We start from the raw sequence: 16598 nt of genomic DNA on the forward strand, positions 1-16598 counted from the left end.
AAAAGAGACGCTGACCGAATATGAAATTGTCGGGCCTGAACAGTTGACCGAAAGGTCCCGATCTGACGGAGTCCATGGTTCCTGGCTCCAAGTCGAGGAGGATGGCACGGGGAACATACTTGCCGCCTGAAAAATACAAACCAGGTTTTTTTTTCTTTACAGCCGTCAGTATTTTACTACCGTTGCGTGAACTGGAACATTGCCAGCAAGTCTGCCACGCAGTTTCTAATGCTGAACGCATGCGGAGCAGACGAGCGCCACCGAACAGGGAACTGTGGGGTCGCCACATGGGGCATATCTGCATGCGCATAAAGGCACATAGACATAATGACGAAAACATTTCGATGCCGCTGCGTTACACGACAGAGCAGAACGTTTTCGAGCGCTCATGCACCATTGGGAGTGCGTTTGTGATGCTATCATCATGATCAGCATTCGCAGCCCCTTTGATAAAACTTACGTTTGCACAGTAGGTATGCTATTAGAACACATACGGTATTCGTCCGTCATACTTCTCGTCAAAATTTTCAATGAGGAAATAGTATGTGTCGAAAGAAATGTGCCAAAAACACAACTATAATCTGTTAAATCTCAAGAATGTAGCGGCGAATGCTCTTCTTAAAGCCCCTCCAGCCAGTCGCTTCGGTCGGTTTTCATGAGGCAGGGGCTAAGCACGAAAAGGAAAGAGTACGGCGTTTGTATTCGTGCCGTGTGGAGTGCGTTCTTCGTTATTCGGGTTATGAGAGCGGAGTAGTTAAAGGGGGAGTTGAAAAGACGGTGCGGTGTTGCTAGGGCTGAGGACGTGTCCCTTTCCTGCCTAGCTGCTGCTGCAGAGCCAAACGCCTTTAGCTGCACGGAGTAAATTGGACCACCCAGGGTTCTTTAACATACACTGACATCGCACAGCACATGGGTCTTTTCCATTTCGCATCCACCGAAACGCGGTCGTCGCGGCTGGAATTGAACCTGCGTCCTCGATTCCAACAGCCGATCGCACTAACCACTGAGCCACCACGGCGGGGTTTCAAATTCGCCATCATTTACGTTACTCGCTTGCCCAGTATTGCCCCCTCGCGGACGAGAATCTACAGGTGCCGAGAACACGCGCAAGTCAAGCAAGAGCATTTCGTTAATGAGGGCAAGCTAAAGCAAAAAAGAAAGAAAATTCAGCCAATCGCTGAATGGTACCTGCGCCATCACGTCACCTCTGCCGCAAGAAACGATCAAGAGAAATAAGCTATCGGCATGCCTTTTTGTTTTTGTTCTTTTGGCGCGAAAAACGTTTAAACATGGATAAATGCTTTGAAGAGAACACAAGGTGCGAGACGCCTATCATCTCCAAATTCAGATAAGCATACAGTGGTAGAGGTGCGGTCTAGTTGGCTCTTCATATCTTAAAACGGCGAAAAGGACGCGGACAATGACAAAAGTGGACGCATACTGCTGAGTTTGTATCCACTCCTGTCATTGTCCGCGTCCGTTGCGCTGTTTTCAGATAAGCAGACGCATGTATCCAACAAAGGCGGCCGTGCCTGACGGCTGCTGCGTCGCATGCACACATGTTGCGACAGTTCGCAGGTCATGGCGTCCGTGGCCTTAGTGCGCGCGAACAGTGTTACGGTGGTCCCTGATACGGCATATAGATTTGCCGTTTAAAATGTCGAGGACGAATTCCGCTGACATTCACAAGTTCCCGCCAAGAAATGAACGAAACCGTACGCGTGCGACCATATTCCGGCCACGGGTGCATCGGCCTAGGAAGTTTTGCAACAGGTGGTACGTTTACATGCACCTCATTTCTTGCACCTCATTTCAGAACTGCCTCCAGTCACATCCAGTCCAATTTTAACAAAGTTGGCTGCGAGTAATCCAAATAAAAGGGATCGGACTCCTGGTGGAAGGAAGTCCGAAATGAAACAAATATTTACGTATAAAAACGAGATGAGGACGTCCCCAAAAAGTGCACTCATTGGTTTCGCGAAATCGGAGTTCCTGTTCAAAAATCGCAGTGAGGGCCTGGTAGCATACAGCATACGCCCCGTATACACAGGACGTACTGGGTTCGAATGTCAGCACCGCCGGTGATTCAACAGTTTTTTAATGGTCACAAAAGCATCTTTCGACCAGATGCTCGGCTTCTTCAGGCCGCCACCGGGTTTCTGATAATACCGTCACTTCGAGGGGTAAATCAATTACTGCACGTTTTTTGGTAGCTATGGGCAGCTGCAGCTCGTTCCACGCATTTCCTATTGGTTGTATATTTCTACAACCTCTGGCGAGCGGTGAGGGTCCTACTGTTGCGGCGTTCCCCAACACTGCAGATCATCACCTCTGCAGATAATTCGTGCCCCGCGGTCCAGAACGACACCTCGGAAATTTCCCAAAACTAACATTGGCGCCAAACACCATACGGAACTTCTGTGTAATGGCGAGGGCCCACATCGTCAGCGCAGGCGAGAACACGAACCGCGTTTGCTCGTTTTTACGGCCGCGATGGGCATCTAGCCCTATGCGTGCCCACGAATAGCCGTGCGAGTGGCTCCGGAACTCCCGACGGAGGCTGCAGAGGAAAATTGAAACCATATGCGCGAAGGAAATGCCCTGGCTCGCTCTTGTGCGAGAGGGTCGCGCGGCGGCACGAGCAGGTGATTTTCACGGCTACCGGAAGTGTGCCCGTGACGTCGTGGCTGCCGTGGCTCCAGCGAATGAGAGTGTGTGGTGGCCTGGCGACGTCATGGTACAGTGACGTCTTTGTTCCACGATATTAGTTCCAAAATTGGTCACTGCGAGTACACCAATCGGCCCGCGAATTTTGAAAAACACGGTTTTTAAAAGTTCATAATAAATTGCTGGCTCAGTTCTGAAGACTCATACTTGGTGTGAATGCTTCTTAGCATCATTTCTAAGCATTGAAAAACATTTACAAGTGATTTTTATTCGTTGCATAGTCCCTTTAATGCGTTCATACAATATCAGGCGACTGGGTAGCGAGGTGTATCTACAATAAACGTTTTTCCTAGAACTCTCGTCCGGGAAACTTTTGTTCCCAGTAGTAAACTGGTAACCAAAAAGTTAACTTTAGTAAGTAAAAAATTACAGTGATATTTTTTGCAGCTAGCGCATGCTAACATAGAGTGTTGGACCAGGCTTGTGGCGTGCGAGAAAAAAGCATACTTTTTGACGTGCCCATTCAAGCATGTCACAAGGTCGCCAAACTCTGGCAGCGATTCGATAACCAGTTGTTGAACAACATTCCTCTGGTTTTTGTGTTGGAGAAACATTGTGGCATTCTCTGGTTGTAATAGCTTTTTTTACAATTACTCCGGTGTGCATCACGACAGTGACGACACATGCACTTGGGAATTCCAGCCTGCCTCGATTCAAGCTAGATACCAAAGAGTGAACATCGGCATCATCATGTTCTGTTGTTTCGCAGTCCATAACAAGCTGCTCTCGGCAGAAATCGCAGTTCAGGGCTTTCATTAGAGAATGAGCACAAAAGCACCTACATAGCCAAACACAGGCGCGCGTGAACTCAAACTGTTCAGACCTTCTGTAAACTCAGCAATTTTGAAGGAATGTGCAGCACTGGACAAACAACCGACCTCATCGTCGCTGAAGTCAACGGCGCACATCACAGGAAGCGTGTCTTAGAGGCGAATTCTGCCTTCGCACTCGTGAAGCTGTCGGATGCTGATGTGGTAGTTACCGCCAGCCATTTGTCTGTACTGAAGAAACCTCTTCTCTAGGCCGTCTGTTTGCACTTTTCCGAGTAGCGCGTACTTGAAACCGAGCTCATAGACGCAATACTTTGAGAATTCAAGTAGAGCATATGCTGAATGCCACAGAGCATTAAAAGTTTCCTTTGTGGCGTGCAATTGTCGTGTTTATAAAATTTCCATACGTCAAGCCAGATTTTGAAGGCTTTCGAAAAGGATAGCTTGGGGTCATCATTCAACGATGAAATTGGCTCTTCGTATACGTCGCGATAGTGATAGCCCTTGTGTGGCATCTTCACATTAACTACCATCCACCAATGAATAATTATTCTGATGAAGTTGGCAGTTTCTTTCGCACGTGAAAGTACAGGAAAATCGCAGTGCATGTCCAAGGCTTCAGCCACAAAGATGTTGAAAACCTGTAAGGCTAGTTTAACATTTTGCCTTTGTAAATTGCTTGGGTTTAAAGCCTTCGAAGGCAGCCTATAACTGTACTTCAAGAGCTGAGAAGATTCAAGTTTGTGAAGCTTCCTGAGATCCTTGAATGATGCCCACTGTATAATGTCAGGGTGGACGGAATTGTCAGTGAGGTTAAACATAGGAAAATAAAAGTTGGCTTTAGGATTTTTTTAAGCCAATTATTTGTAGCACACTTTAACAGTTACACAGCGTCAGTGATGTAAAACATGGGTCGCGTTGCATCGTCTGGATGTGGGTAAATAATCCTCACCTTATGCGGCATCGTAAACATGCTTAAAGCTGTTGCAAATGGGTTGCAAGCCCCAAGGGTAGCGTTGGCCTGGCGGCCTGGGGCAAAGCTGGAAACATCCGAAGGTCCCGGCAAAGGATTAGTCGACTGGCAACAGAACAACTTGTTTATTCTGGCATCGCAAAAGAGCAGCCGGTCAGGGCGACCACGTTACTCGAAGGAAGGAATCGGAGTCTCTCGTTGGCGTCCGGGGCAGCTCGCTTTATACCCACGGAGTCGAGGGCAAGAAGGAACGGCTTGGGAAGAGGCGTCCGATACGGCGACGCTTGAACATGTCCAGACGTGACGGGCGCGTCCGCCAGGCCGGCGCCGGTCAGACCTCCTCGCCTCCCAGTTGGGGAGCTCCTCTCCCCGGCTGCCGCGCTTTGACAAGCGTGGGCACCAACATGCACACACACACACACACGACGACACGTGGCACTGAAACCTGCCTGGACGCGCTTGGCGGGAGGCGTTGCGGCCGCGATGAACGAAGCCGCGGCGTCCGTTGCATCCGCGCCGGCTATACCGCGCGTCGTAGGCGAGACGTAACAGACCGCCCCGCCGGGAGAAGGAGATCCCGATGGTCAGGGGACTATATCCGCTGTCCAGAGGGATGTCGCTCGATGATGCTCGTAATCGAAACCGATCGTCCCTCGACGTTGCTTGAGAGCAGCGCACAGAGAAGGCCTCGTTCACATGTTCAGGATCACATAGGACACTGGAAAGTCACTTCGGGAGAGTTGCCATTTTTGTGCTCGTTCCCAGCAAGCGTTAGAACTACGCCGAAACGCAACCGCTCAGTCAGCAAGCACGAGACAACCCTCACTAAGCTCTGCCAGGCTCTTTCCCCTTTTATACTACTGCCTAGTTCCTTACAGTAGTCAAGCAGCACTCAGAACGCGTCCACAAATTGGAAAATTGCACTAGAAAGCACATAATCACTTTGAAACACTAAACAAAAGCAATATGTTAAAAATCCTGCCTCAGGAAGAAAACATCAGTAACCAACAACTTTGAGGCGGATTCCTACGTTAGGGGCTTCGACTTAAGCCATCGGCGTTACCGTTGAGACTCCCCTTTTTGTAACGCACCTCAAAGGAATATTGTTGCAAAGCGAGGCTCCAGCGCAGGAGGCGGCCATTTTTGGGAGAGATGTTCTGCAGCCATTGGAGAGGGCAGTGATCCGTCTCAATGATAAACCTCGAGCCGGCTAGGTAGCTTGACAATTTCTGAACGGCCGACACGAGACACGCACACTCTTTCTCGGTGGCGCTGTACGCCTGCTCACGACAGGTCAGCTTACGACTAGCATACAGGACGGGGTGTTCCACTTCTCCATTGTCCCTTTGGCACAGTACAACGCCCATGCCTCGCTCACTAGCATCGCACTGAACAACGAACCCTTTTGTGTAGTCTGGCGATCGTAGCACAGGCTGGCTTGTTAGGGCGCTCTTTAGGGCGCTAAAAGCTCTTTCCTTTGTCTCGCTCCAGACGACTGTTTGGGGCTCTGTTTTTCTTAGAGCATCCGTCAGGGGAGCCGCGATATCGGAGTACCTGGGGATGTACCTCTGATAGTAGCCGGCGACACCTAAGAACGACCGAATATCGGTCTTCGTGCGCGGTTGCGGGAAGTCTCGCACAGCGGCCACCTTTATTTCAGAGGGGCGGCGACGACCCTGTCCAATCACGTGACCGAGGTATACAACCTCGGCCTGTGCTAATTGGCACTTGGGAGCTTTGACTGTCAAGCCCGCTTCGCGCAGGCGGGTTAGCACTGCCCGCAAGTGTGCCATATGCTCAGACCAGGATGCGGAGAATATCGCTACGTCGTCTAAATACGGTAAAGCGAATTCTTCCTGTCCTCGCAACACTTTGTCCATGAGGCTTGAAAAGCAGTATGGCGCGTTCTTCAAACCAAAACTCAAAACTTTAGGACGGAATGTTCCCATTGGTGAAATGAACGCCGCATACCTACTAGCCTCTTCTGTAAGTGGAACCTGCCAATAACCCCTGACAAGATCTAGGGTGGAAATAAACTGAGCGCTACTAACTTTCTCAAGGCGCTCCTCGATGTTAGGGATCGGATAAATTTGATCCTTAGTAATGGAATTAAGCCTGCGGTAGTCGACGCAAGGACGAGGTTCCTTGCCCGGTACCTCAACTAAAATCAAAGGGGAGGTATAATCACTCTCACCCGCCTCAATAACTCCGAGCTGTAGCATTTTCTTTACCTCAGCCTCCATAATATCGCGCTGGCGGGGTGACACCCGGTACGCCTTGGATCGTACTGGCTCTGGGGAGGTAAGTTCTATATCATGAGTAAGGACAGAAGTCCTACCAGGCCTCTCAGAGAACTGACCTTGAAACTCTTGTAAGAGTTGGTGTAGTTCGGTTTTCTGCTCAGGCGACAGCGGTGCTTTACTGAGTAAGTCACTAATGACCTGATCAGTGTCTTCCCTGTTCGTCACTGAGCCTAGTCCCGGAAGCTCGACCGGAAGCTCTTCTAACTTTTCCTTGTCGGGCATTTCCTCTCCAGTACCTGGTGCCTTCAACGCTACAGGCTCAATTTTATCCAGTTCTGACGTGCTCGGAATATCAGCTTGCTGCGCCTCCGACCCTTTCTCATTGTTCGACAACGTCGGCCCCGCAACTACCGCCTTTGCAGCGAGCTCCCGAACTCTCGGTCTGGTTAAGGCCTGAACGCTAGCCTCACCAAACAAAAGCCCCTTCTCGCGCAGGAGGTGATCGGACCTGTTCGAAAATATGTACGGGTACTGGGGGGGCAGCATAGATGACACTACGGCCTCCGTCTCAAGTGCTCCGAAAGGTCCTTCAATAAGCACTTTTGCTACGGGCAGACACACGCTATGAGCTTCCACGGCTTGCTTGATCCATGCGCACTCGCCCGTGAACATATCGGGTTCTACGTAAGAGGGGTGAACTACATCCATTGTAGCTGCGGAATCACGAAGCACTCGGCACTCTTTCCCGTTCACGAGGAAGTCTCGCATGTAAGGCTCGAGAAGCTTCATGTTCTCGTCAGTGCTACATAATGACAAACACACGACTTCTCTTTTTGTTTCTGGACACTGCGCCGAAAAGTGACCCGGCTTCTGGCACGTATAACACACGCGCGCTTGCCTCCTCTCGAACCGCTTTCTGCGTTCGGCTTCGGCTGCCGCCGTCTCCTTACGTTCGGTCGGACTGCTTTCACTCGCATCCGCACTACGCGTGTCCCCCCTTGCTCTCATGGGTGTGAACTTCGGCCTCTCAGACTTGGAGCCAAATTCACCCTTTTGACCGTCCTTAGCTCCGCGAGCCCGACGCGTCACAAACTCCTCGGCTAGCTCGGCGGCTTTAGCCACTGTACTAACGTCTGGCCTATCCAAGACCCAATACCGCACGTTCTCAGGTAACCGACTATAAAACTGTTCCAGCCCGAAACACTGCAGAATTTTCTCGTGGTCACCAAACGCTTTCTCTTCTTTGAGCCACTCCTGCATGTTTGACATAAGCCTGTAGGCAAACTCTGTATATGACTCATTTCTGCCTTTTTCATTTTCCCGAAACTTCCGACGGAACGCCTCCGCTGACAGCCTGTACTTTTTTAGCAGACTCGATTTCACTTGGTCGAAATCCTCTGCCTCCTCTCTCTTCAAGCGAGCGACTACGTCGGCCGCCTCGCCGGGTAACAAAGTGAGCAAGCGCTGTGGCCACGTTTCCCGAGAGAACCCCTGCTTCTCGCACGTTCGCTCAAAGTTAACCAGGAACAAACCAATGTCCTCTCCAAGCTTAAACGGCCGCATCAGGTCAGTCATTTTGAACGATACCCGTTCTCCTGCACCGTGTGCCTGACTTCCATTACGAGCGCGTTCCATCTCTACCTCGAGACGCTTCATTTCCAAAGCGTGTTGACGGTCGCGCTCTTCTTTCTCTTTTTGCTCTTTACGTTCGCGCTCCTCTTTCTCTTTTTGTTCTTTACGTTCGCGCTCGTCTTTCTCTTTTTGCTCTTTACGTTCGCGCTCGTTTTTCTCTTTTTCTTTTTGTTCCCTCTCCTCAATGGTCTCAAGGCATTCCGACAGCTCGTCATCCTCAGCCTCCAACTCAAGAATAGCCCTTAGCAGTTCTGGTTTTCTGAGTTTGTCTGAGACATCCAGACCCAACTCTCTTGCAAGCTCCAGCAATTTCGGTTTGCGCAACGACTTCAAATCCATGGCTGCTCCGAATGCTGCTTTCTCCACTGCCTACTATTGTCTTGCCGCAAACTAACCCGGCAGCAACGACAACACAATTACCAGCTCTGTTTCTGACACTAACAAAAGCCTGGCAAAACTCAGAAGAAGAAAGTCCCGCACTCACCAAACCTTGCAGCCAAGAATTCAGCGCAGTCGTTCCGCTGCAGGCAACCAGTCATCACACAGGGCTCGTTGCACTGCTCCCGGATGGTGGTTGTGCTGCTCAGCATACAGTTGACCGCATATCTTCGCTGCTGGCCTCCGTTGTCGGGATCTCACCGCTGGCAACCAGTTGTTGCAAATGGGTTGCAAGCCCCAAGGGTAGCGTTGGTCTGGCGGCCTGGGGCAAAACTGGAAACATCCGAAGGTCCCGGCAAAGGATGAGTCGACTGGCAACAGAACAACTTGTTTATTCTGGCATCGCAAAAGAGCAGCCGGTCATGGCGACCACGTTACTCGAAGGAAGGAATCGGAGTCTCTCGTTGGCGTCCGGGGCAGCTCGCTTTATACCCACGGAGTCGAGGGCAAGAAGGAACGGCTTGGGAAGAGGCGTCCGATACGGCGACGCTTGAACATGTCCAGACGTGACGGGCGCGTCCGCCAGGCCGGCGCCGGTCAGACCTCCTCGCCTCCCAGTTGGGGAGCTCCTCTCCCCGGCTGCCGCGCTTTGACAAGCGTGGGCACCAACATGCACACACACACACACACACGACGACACGTGGCACTGAAACCTGCCTGGACACGCTTGGCGGGAGGCGTTGCGGCCGCGATGAACGAAGCCGCGGCGTCCGTTGCATCCGCGCCGGCTATACCGCGCGTCGTAGGCGAGACGTAACAAAGCCTTCATATTGATTGAATTATTATCTGTTACTACATCTAAAACTTTAAAACCAATTCTTTCCAGCCCAAGGATTACCTTCTTTAAGACAGCATGAAGTGACTCCGCATTTAACGTTCTCACGGGGAGAATGTGTACAACATCTCGAAACGAGCTTAGCATACTTTGCACCATGAACATGTGCAGTAGTTGCAGCTTCATCTGAGTTCCCTGCTGCCCCTGCCATCTTACCTCCTTTATAGTCCATAAATGGCTGAGCGTGAATCTCGTCTGCCATTAAAGTAACAGCACTCTCATGCGATTTCAATTTATTAAACTTCTGGCCAATGTATTTAAGAAAATTCTGATCACCTGATTCGTTATCAGGTGATAGGTGGAAAGAGGAGCAGGTGTTTCTAATGGTACTCGGATGCGGCAAAGTCAAACAACCAGAGCCCCTCAAAAACTTGTATGCATGAGGAGATATAGTATGCAGATGCAAGCAAGCACCATTGTTTGAGATGAGTACTGCAGTCACTCTCAAGCAACAACACTTGTTCCCTCAGAAGTTTAACAGAGTCCTTTCTGTTTTTGCGGACGCTTTCCTTAATCTTTTCCATGAGGTTTACTATCAGGTCAGTAAGGCCATCAGATGAACCTTTGTCGTCAGAAATCTGCTGTAGCTTATTTAATATGTCAAGTAGGACATTGATGTCACCGATTTCGTCAGGCACGACAAAATCTCCTAAACGTTTCACTGAGTTGCCGTGAAAACACGCCGTGATACGAAGATATGCGAAAACAGTAACAGAACACTGTAGGACCAGCGCACTCTCATTTGCAATATTCAAAAACATGCTACAGTTTGGGTGATTAATAATAGTCCATTCAACTGGGACACGCTTGACGTTTAAGCGCTCCATCATTTCATGCAGAGATGAAAATTTGCACTGCATTTGTTCTTGTCGATAGCAGGCTGCTGACACTTCAATAGCACGAGCAAGACATTTGCCTCCCGGCGCATTTTTTCGGCATCTGGGGAGCTCCTTGCTGGCACGGCATCTTTCTTTGACAGGTACGAGGGACAGCCAGGGAATTAGGATGGCACTGACCCAAGACGCAGGTGTGGCACTTTTAGAGGGACTTCGAACACCTTTCCTGTCTGGGGATTGGTGTACGATGAGGTATGTTCAAGGCAGGATGCATGGAAGTGTAAGGCGCACACCTGTTTTACAATAGCAAAAGTGCGACGCACCACATTACCAAAGCAGTACAATCTAATATCGAGGTAAAGCTTAATTTTTGTCATGGCTCCCTTAAATACTGTTCATTTGTGGCAACAGTAGAGAAAATGACTTCGTACCTTGTTGTTGGCAGTAGGCACAAAATCCTTTCTCGGAATCGCACTGAGCCACTTGTAAAGCTGTTCATCCTTTGGCAAAGGAAACACTTGAACCTTGTTCCCCGTCTTGTAGTTGCTTGAGCACATAGGTACACAATACTTGTTAGGCATGTCGAATCCTGCATGTCGCAGAACGGGCGCAAGGAAAACAGCACTGAAGCGACCACGAGGCGACTGGCTCGACGAACTAGCTGCGTGTAACAAGAGGGGAAAAATGAGCCGGGAGGCGACGGGACGGAAAGGCCGGTATGGAGAACCGGAGGCAGCCGCAGGCAATGGCAATGCCCATGTAGGACGGCGGGTGCTGACGTCACTAGAGAGGACACAGGCCTTGAAAAGTTTAGGAGGCGTTGGCATAGGTGCGTCGCTCGCATGAAGGTGCTTCTCCAGCATAGTGTCTCGTCTATAGTTGTCGCTGGAGTATTAATGTAGAAATTGCACTGATTAAATCAAATACAACAAACTAATCACAACGGAAACAACCGGACATGAGCTTCTGACGGCCACAAGGGTCAGGTACCACATGGTGCTACTGCGTCGCGGATTGTTTCAACACCGCATCGTTCTAGTCATTTCCAGATCGGTGTCTCACAAGCTCTTATGCTGCTGATTACATCTTTCATGGCGCCGACAAGAATGACTGACTGCGACAGAATCACGCCAAACAGCTAGCCCACTTGGGCATGTGCCGCCCTAGCAGCGTTAAGAAAATCTTTTCCCACGAACACCTGTTCGACTACTCAGTGTTCCCATGCTTGCCTGCAGTGCAAACCTCACTTAAGAACAAGGACTATAGGTTTCGCGTGGCTACAGTGTCGGCAGTATCGTGCTCTGCGGTGAAGAGGCGTTAAGAGACGACGCAACTTACGGCCCGAGAGCTCAACTTCAAAAATTATTTCCTCGCTTTAAACAAAAATTACCTGGATAAAAACTTCAGAAATGGAAGGCAATAAGCTGTTTTATGTAATCCGCTATTGTTTGTATTTTTACTTGGACCACCTCAGGGTGAAATTAACGAGTGTTTTGGCTCAAAATGCACTTTTTGTAACTAGATTTTTTTTCCTTCTGCATCCGCAGTTTCATCACCTGTAAAATTTATTATAGGTACTGGACATCTACAGGAACAAAACGGCTATTCCAGAATTTCCGAGAGAAAGTTCATATTTAAAACAAAAAATGACAAAAATGACACATTTTCATACTTTTTTTGATTAAAAAAATATTTATGCCGTGTAAAGCAGCATGCTCCGAATTGTATCGAAAGACAGAATCTGTGCAAATGTCAATGAAAAACTTTTTGGAGTGTTTTCTGAATATTTGCTTATTTAGCAGTGCCTGTTTTCTCATTTTTTCTGAATATTCAATCTTCCCTCACTTCACGAATAAATTTTTTAGGCAAAAATGCTTCAGGCTTTCATTACGCACATTACGATGTTTCCACGAATTTTTTGAACAAATTGGAGATGGTCGAGCGCAACGCCTGGGATGTTTGGCGTGGAATGATCCAGGTAGAACTATGTGAGTATGACGTCAGGGGACGAAAAGCCGGCATAGTTTCGGTTTCTCGAATCTAAGAAGGCGGCCATTAAAATTGATTGTGTCCTCCTATAGCTTAATTCTGCCCCGTATGACGTCACGGGACGAAATGGCGGCATAGTTTCGGTTTCTCGAATCTAAGAAGGCGGCCATTAAAATTGGTTGTGCCCTCCCATGTATATTTTGAACCCATTGGAAGGCCAGTTGGAGCGTCCAATTGTAATGCCGGCCCACACAAAACAAATTGTTTGCTTCCAAACGGAAAATATCCCATTATTTACTTGGAACCAATTGCAAGCTTCAAATGGAATAGGAGGGGCATTCCAACTGGAACACTTATAGAAAGGTTAACCGCTGGCTTCCTAATCAAGTGGCAGCTCCAAGTAGGCCGCAGGCGAGCATGCATGACACACAAACCATAGGCATAAACGTTGCGGCAGTTCCTGTCCCTATGGTTTGTCTGTCTGTGTTGCCAGGAAGAAAAAAGGAAAGTGCACAGGCCTGCTCACTGGCTCAAGCCGAGCCACAATCGCTACCACGTGCAGATAGTAGGAGAGTTGAAAGATGGGATAGAAAGACAGGATAGTAAAGACGCTTTGAAGACAAGGCCGATTGCGGAGGTAGGGCAATATACCGGGCCAATTGGTGGCGGAAGTGAAGCAAACTTCGAACTCTCCGCCACATTTCCAAAAATAAGTCCAATTGGATCCGTACCAGATATTCTTGCATGTGGCCCACTTAGAGCTAATATAAACGAAAACGTAGCATATGGATGGGCCCCCCAGTGTAATCTGTTAAACCACTTAGAGCTGCCACTCATAAAGAGGATCAGTTCGGCCTGATGCTGCATGCGACGCACATTTTCAGCGCTCGATTTGTGAATTGTGGTTCGTACACGAGCGATGAGGGAGGGACGCCGTAGTGGAGGGCTTCGGATTTTAGACCACATGGGATTCCTTAACATACAACGACATCGCACAGCACACGGGCGTTTTTTTTTTATTTCGCCTACATCGAAATGCGGCCGCCACGGACGGGATCGAACCCAGGACCTTGGGATCAGGTGCTGAACGCCAAAGCCACTGTAACGGGTCACTTTATTTGTGTTCGTAAATAAAATATTACAGTCGAACCTTGGTTATGAAACTCGAAGGGGTTCGCGAAATAGTTGATATACCGGTATATCGATAATTCAGTGTAGGAAAAATGGCGATAGGTAAGCTTATCTATGACCTAGAAGCAAGAATACAATGCATCCATTCTTGTGACACGGTGCCTGGCTGACGACGATCTTCTGCCTGGTCAGGTCCGTTGACCGCAACGAGGTGTCCTAGTCCTCCCAGGTTCGGAGAGGCACCAGCCCGGCGGGGGGAGGGGACGCCGGGCATGACGGGAGGATGTGTGCAAGGGTGGCCTTGGGGCGGGAGCACAAGGTGCATATGGGGGTACCGGCTTAAATTTATAGAGATGGGCTGGTGTAGGTAGCGTGTGCGTCTGCAGGGGACGCCAGACTGATTTCTTTGCGGTAGTAAGGGATGGGTGGGGTGGCGGGAGATGAGGGCGCTCAGCGCGGGAGTTTGTGGTGAGCTCAGCAAACGAGTGCATACGCTCCTTCGAGAAATTCCCCACGAGGTCCGCCTGTGCCCGACTTCTAGACTCTCGGGCTAAGGAGTCGGCGGCCTCGTTGCTGGGATTTCCCAAGTCCGCAAGCATTCAGATGAGCTCAGCGCGTTAGAATAGGTGGGGGGGGGGGGTGCACCAGGGATTGTGCAGAGTGGTGAACCCTGTTCCTGGCATAGTTTAGAATGGCTGTTTTTGACTCACTGATGATGTAACCGACATTTGTGTATGCCATAGCAATAGCGGTCTTCTCGGCTCCGTCAGGGGTGGTGCCTGAAGGAAGCTCGAAAGTTAGGGATGCTATGTGGGGGTTGCGGACAACCGCAGTGGCTCCATGCTCATCGCAGGTGGCATCCACCCAAACGCATCCCCATACCATTTATGTCGCGCTGCCTCGCGCGCCTTTCTCCGACCTTGATTACGGTGGGGGTGCATGTTCCTCGGTAATGGTTTGACATGGATCGAAGTGCAGATCTGGGTAGGGAGTGTTCTTAGTGATGTATTGTTTGCGGAGATAGTGATGCAGGCCTATTGCTGATTGACTATGTGTCGTCCGGCAGCACCTAATCAAAGGTTCTGGGCTTGTATGTGGACCTCTCGAAGTTCTTGTAATGGTATGGACTCCACGTTCGAGCAGTCTCTTAATTACAGGGAAGCTCACTTGTGGCGTGCACCGTAGCGGTGCCCTAGCGCATGCCATCCGCCTTGTTTGCGGGAGGTGCGGGATTCGACCCCCTGCCGCCGCGTACCCATCGGTCTCTAATGTTCCCCTGGCCTGGTGCTCAGATTCTGTGAGATGAGATGATTGGGAAATTGGTCTTGACCCTACCGATTGTACGTCACCGCGAACACCCAATAGCCGTTCGAGCGCGCTCCGCACAGGTGCTGGTGGAGTGTCTGCACCGTGGTGTAAGAATATTTTCTTACACCATGGTCTACACTCAATCGCGAAAGCGTTCAACAGCTGCGCTGGTCAAACGCATTAATATGAAAACAACCGTTGAAGCATTTAATCCAACTCTGTTCTGATGGTCCACCGGTACCGGGCGTGGATATGGGTCACTCTTGGAGAGGGCGGTTGGGGGGGGGGGGAGGTCCGTTTGAACCATGCATTTCTTCGACTTTTTTTTGTAAAACTAAATTGAGTTCAGCATGGTTTTCTTGTATAAAATTTCCTCTCGCTTTGAGGATTGGGGGCGAACATCCCCCACCTCCTCCCAATATCAGTGTACGAGCACATGGTGCAACCACCGCGCTTCGTGCAGCACGTCGCGGAGATTTCACCTACGGTTAAATTGATGATCAGCTGCTAATTGTATATAACATGCAACGTCTCCGAGGCTTCTTTAAGCCGTCCTCGTTCGCGTTGGTAGCGCCAGCATACTTGCATTCGTTGTGGCGCTATGGAGCGCTGTCACCATCAGTAGCGGCGCCCTCTTTTTGCCAAGCAACAAGAACAGGAGCTTACACGCCTCCAAGTGATAGAACAGCCTTGCTCTCGCCGTTATTTCCAACTCATGCTGGGACTTTATTGCGAATATATATCGTTTCGTGTTGCGTAACACCAAACAATTTTTTTTTCTAGTAAAACTAAATGCTCGCCATGGCCAGTAGCCTGGCTTGCCTAATATACATCGTTTATTTTATCGGAATTCTGCAAGCCAAATGGGAATTTCGGTGGCGGTATCTCAGGCAGTGTCGGCGAGGGCGTCCTCGTCGTCGAACTCTCCCTCGTCGTCGGCTGTGGCCTCCTGGTACTGCTGGTACTCGGACACCAGGTCATTCATGTTGGACTCTGCTTCGGTGAATTCCATTTCGTCCATGCCTTCCCCAGTGTACCAGTGCAAGAAGGCCTTGCGGCGGAACATGGCTGCAAATTAAGACGGGCACCACGAATATTAGTTGTTTTTGTAGGCTTTCACGAATTGCAGCGGAACTTATACAGCTAGTTCAATTCTATCCGTCCGAATTATTTCCACCAAGTTACCCAGCTGTTCGGATTTTTGTTTCTGCGCCAACAAGTCCAGCTTTCTCCGGCAAAAATTTTGAAAATTGGAAAATTGTAAGACACTGTTAAGGAAATATTGAAGGTAATGGTCCATCATTCTGATATGTAGCAAAATCTTCCTTTTAAAGTGTTTCCAGCGATCGCACCGGAACGCTTTTGAACATAGCGAAAACGTGAATAGAAAAAAAAACTAAGAGACTGCCTCGGGTGATCTGCGGATATATTGATTGTTTTAGTGAAATCTTGCATTATACGAGAAAACTGCGTTCATGAACGGCTTCCCGCTTAAAAATACTTTTGTCCATAATTCCTGAGTATGCGATTTCAAAGAGCGCCTTTCTCGATCATGAGGATCGGATTGAGCAATGGCGTCCAAAAATAGGCCTGCCTAAACTTGCAACAGAAGTGGAATAATCCAAGTTTTCTTTTGTATGCTGAGCGGCGGCGCTGATTAGCGTGAGGAGGGAGTGCTCACACACGTTCGCCATCTAAAGGGCGTAATTACATCCG

The 16598-nt window shown here is 49.5% G+C and overlaps 1 protein-coding gene across 1 annotated transcript; it reads right to left on the minus strand.

Annotated features, from left to right (window-relative positions):
* Positions 1-15768: 15768 nt before the first annotated feature.
* On the minus strand, positions 15769-15953 carry LOC144113764 (tubulin beta chain-like). Its single transcript, XM_077647073.1, has one exon. The coding sequence runs from the start codon at positions 15946-15948 to the stop codon at positions 15769-15771; it is 180 nt and encodes a 59-aa protein (XP_077503199.1). The 5' UTR covers positions 15949-15953.
* Positions 15954-16598: the final 645 nt, after the last annotated feature.

Source organism: Amblyomma americanum, chromosome 1 (genome assembly GCF_052857255.1).
Source record: "Amblyomma americanum isolate KBUSLIRL-KWMA chromosome 1, ASM5285725v1, whole genome shotgun sequence".
Classification (NCBI taxonomy): Eukaryota; Metazoa; Arthropoda; class Arachnida; order Ixodida; family Ixodidae; genus Amblyomma; species Amblyomma americanum.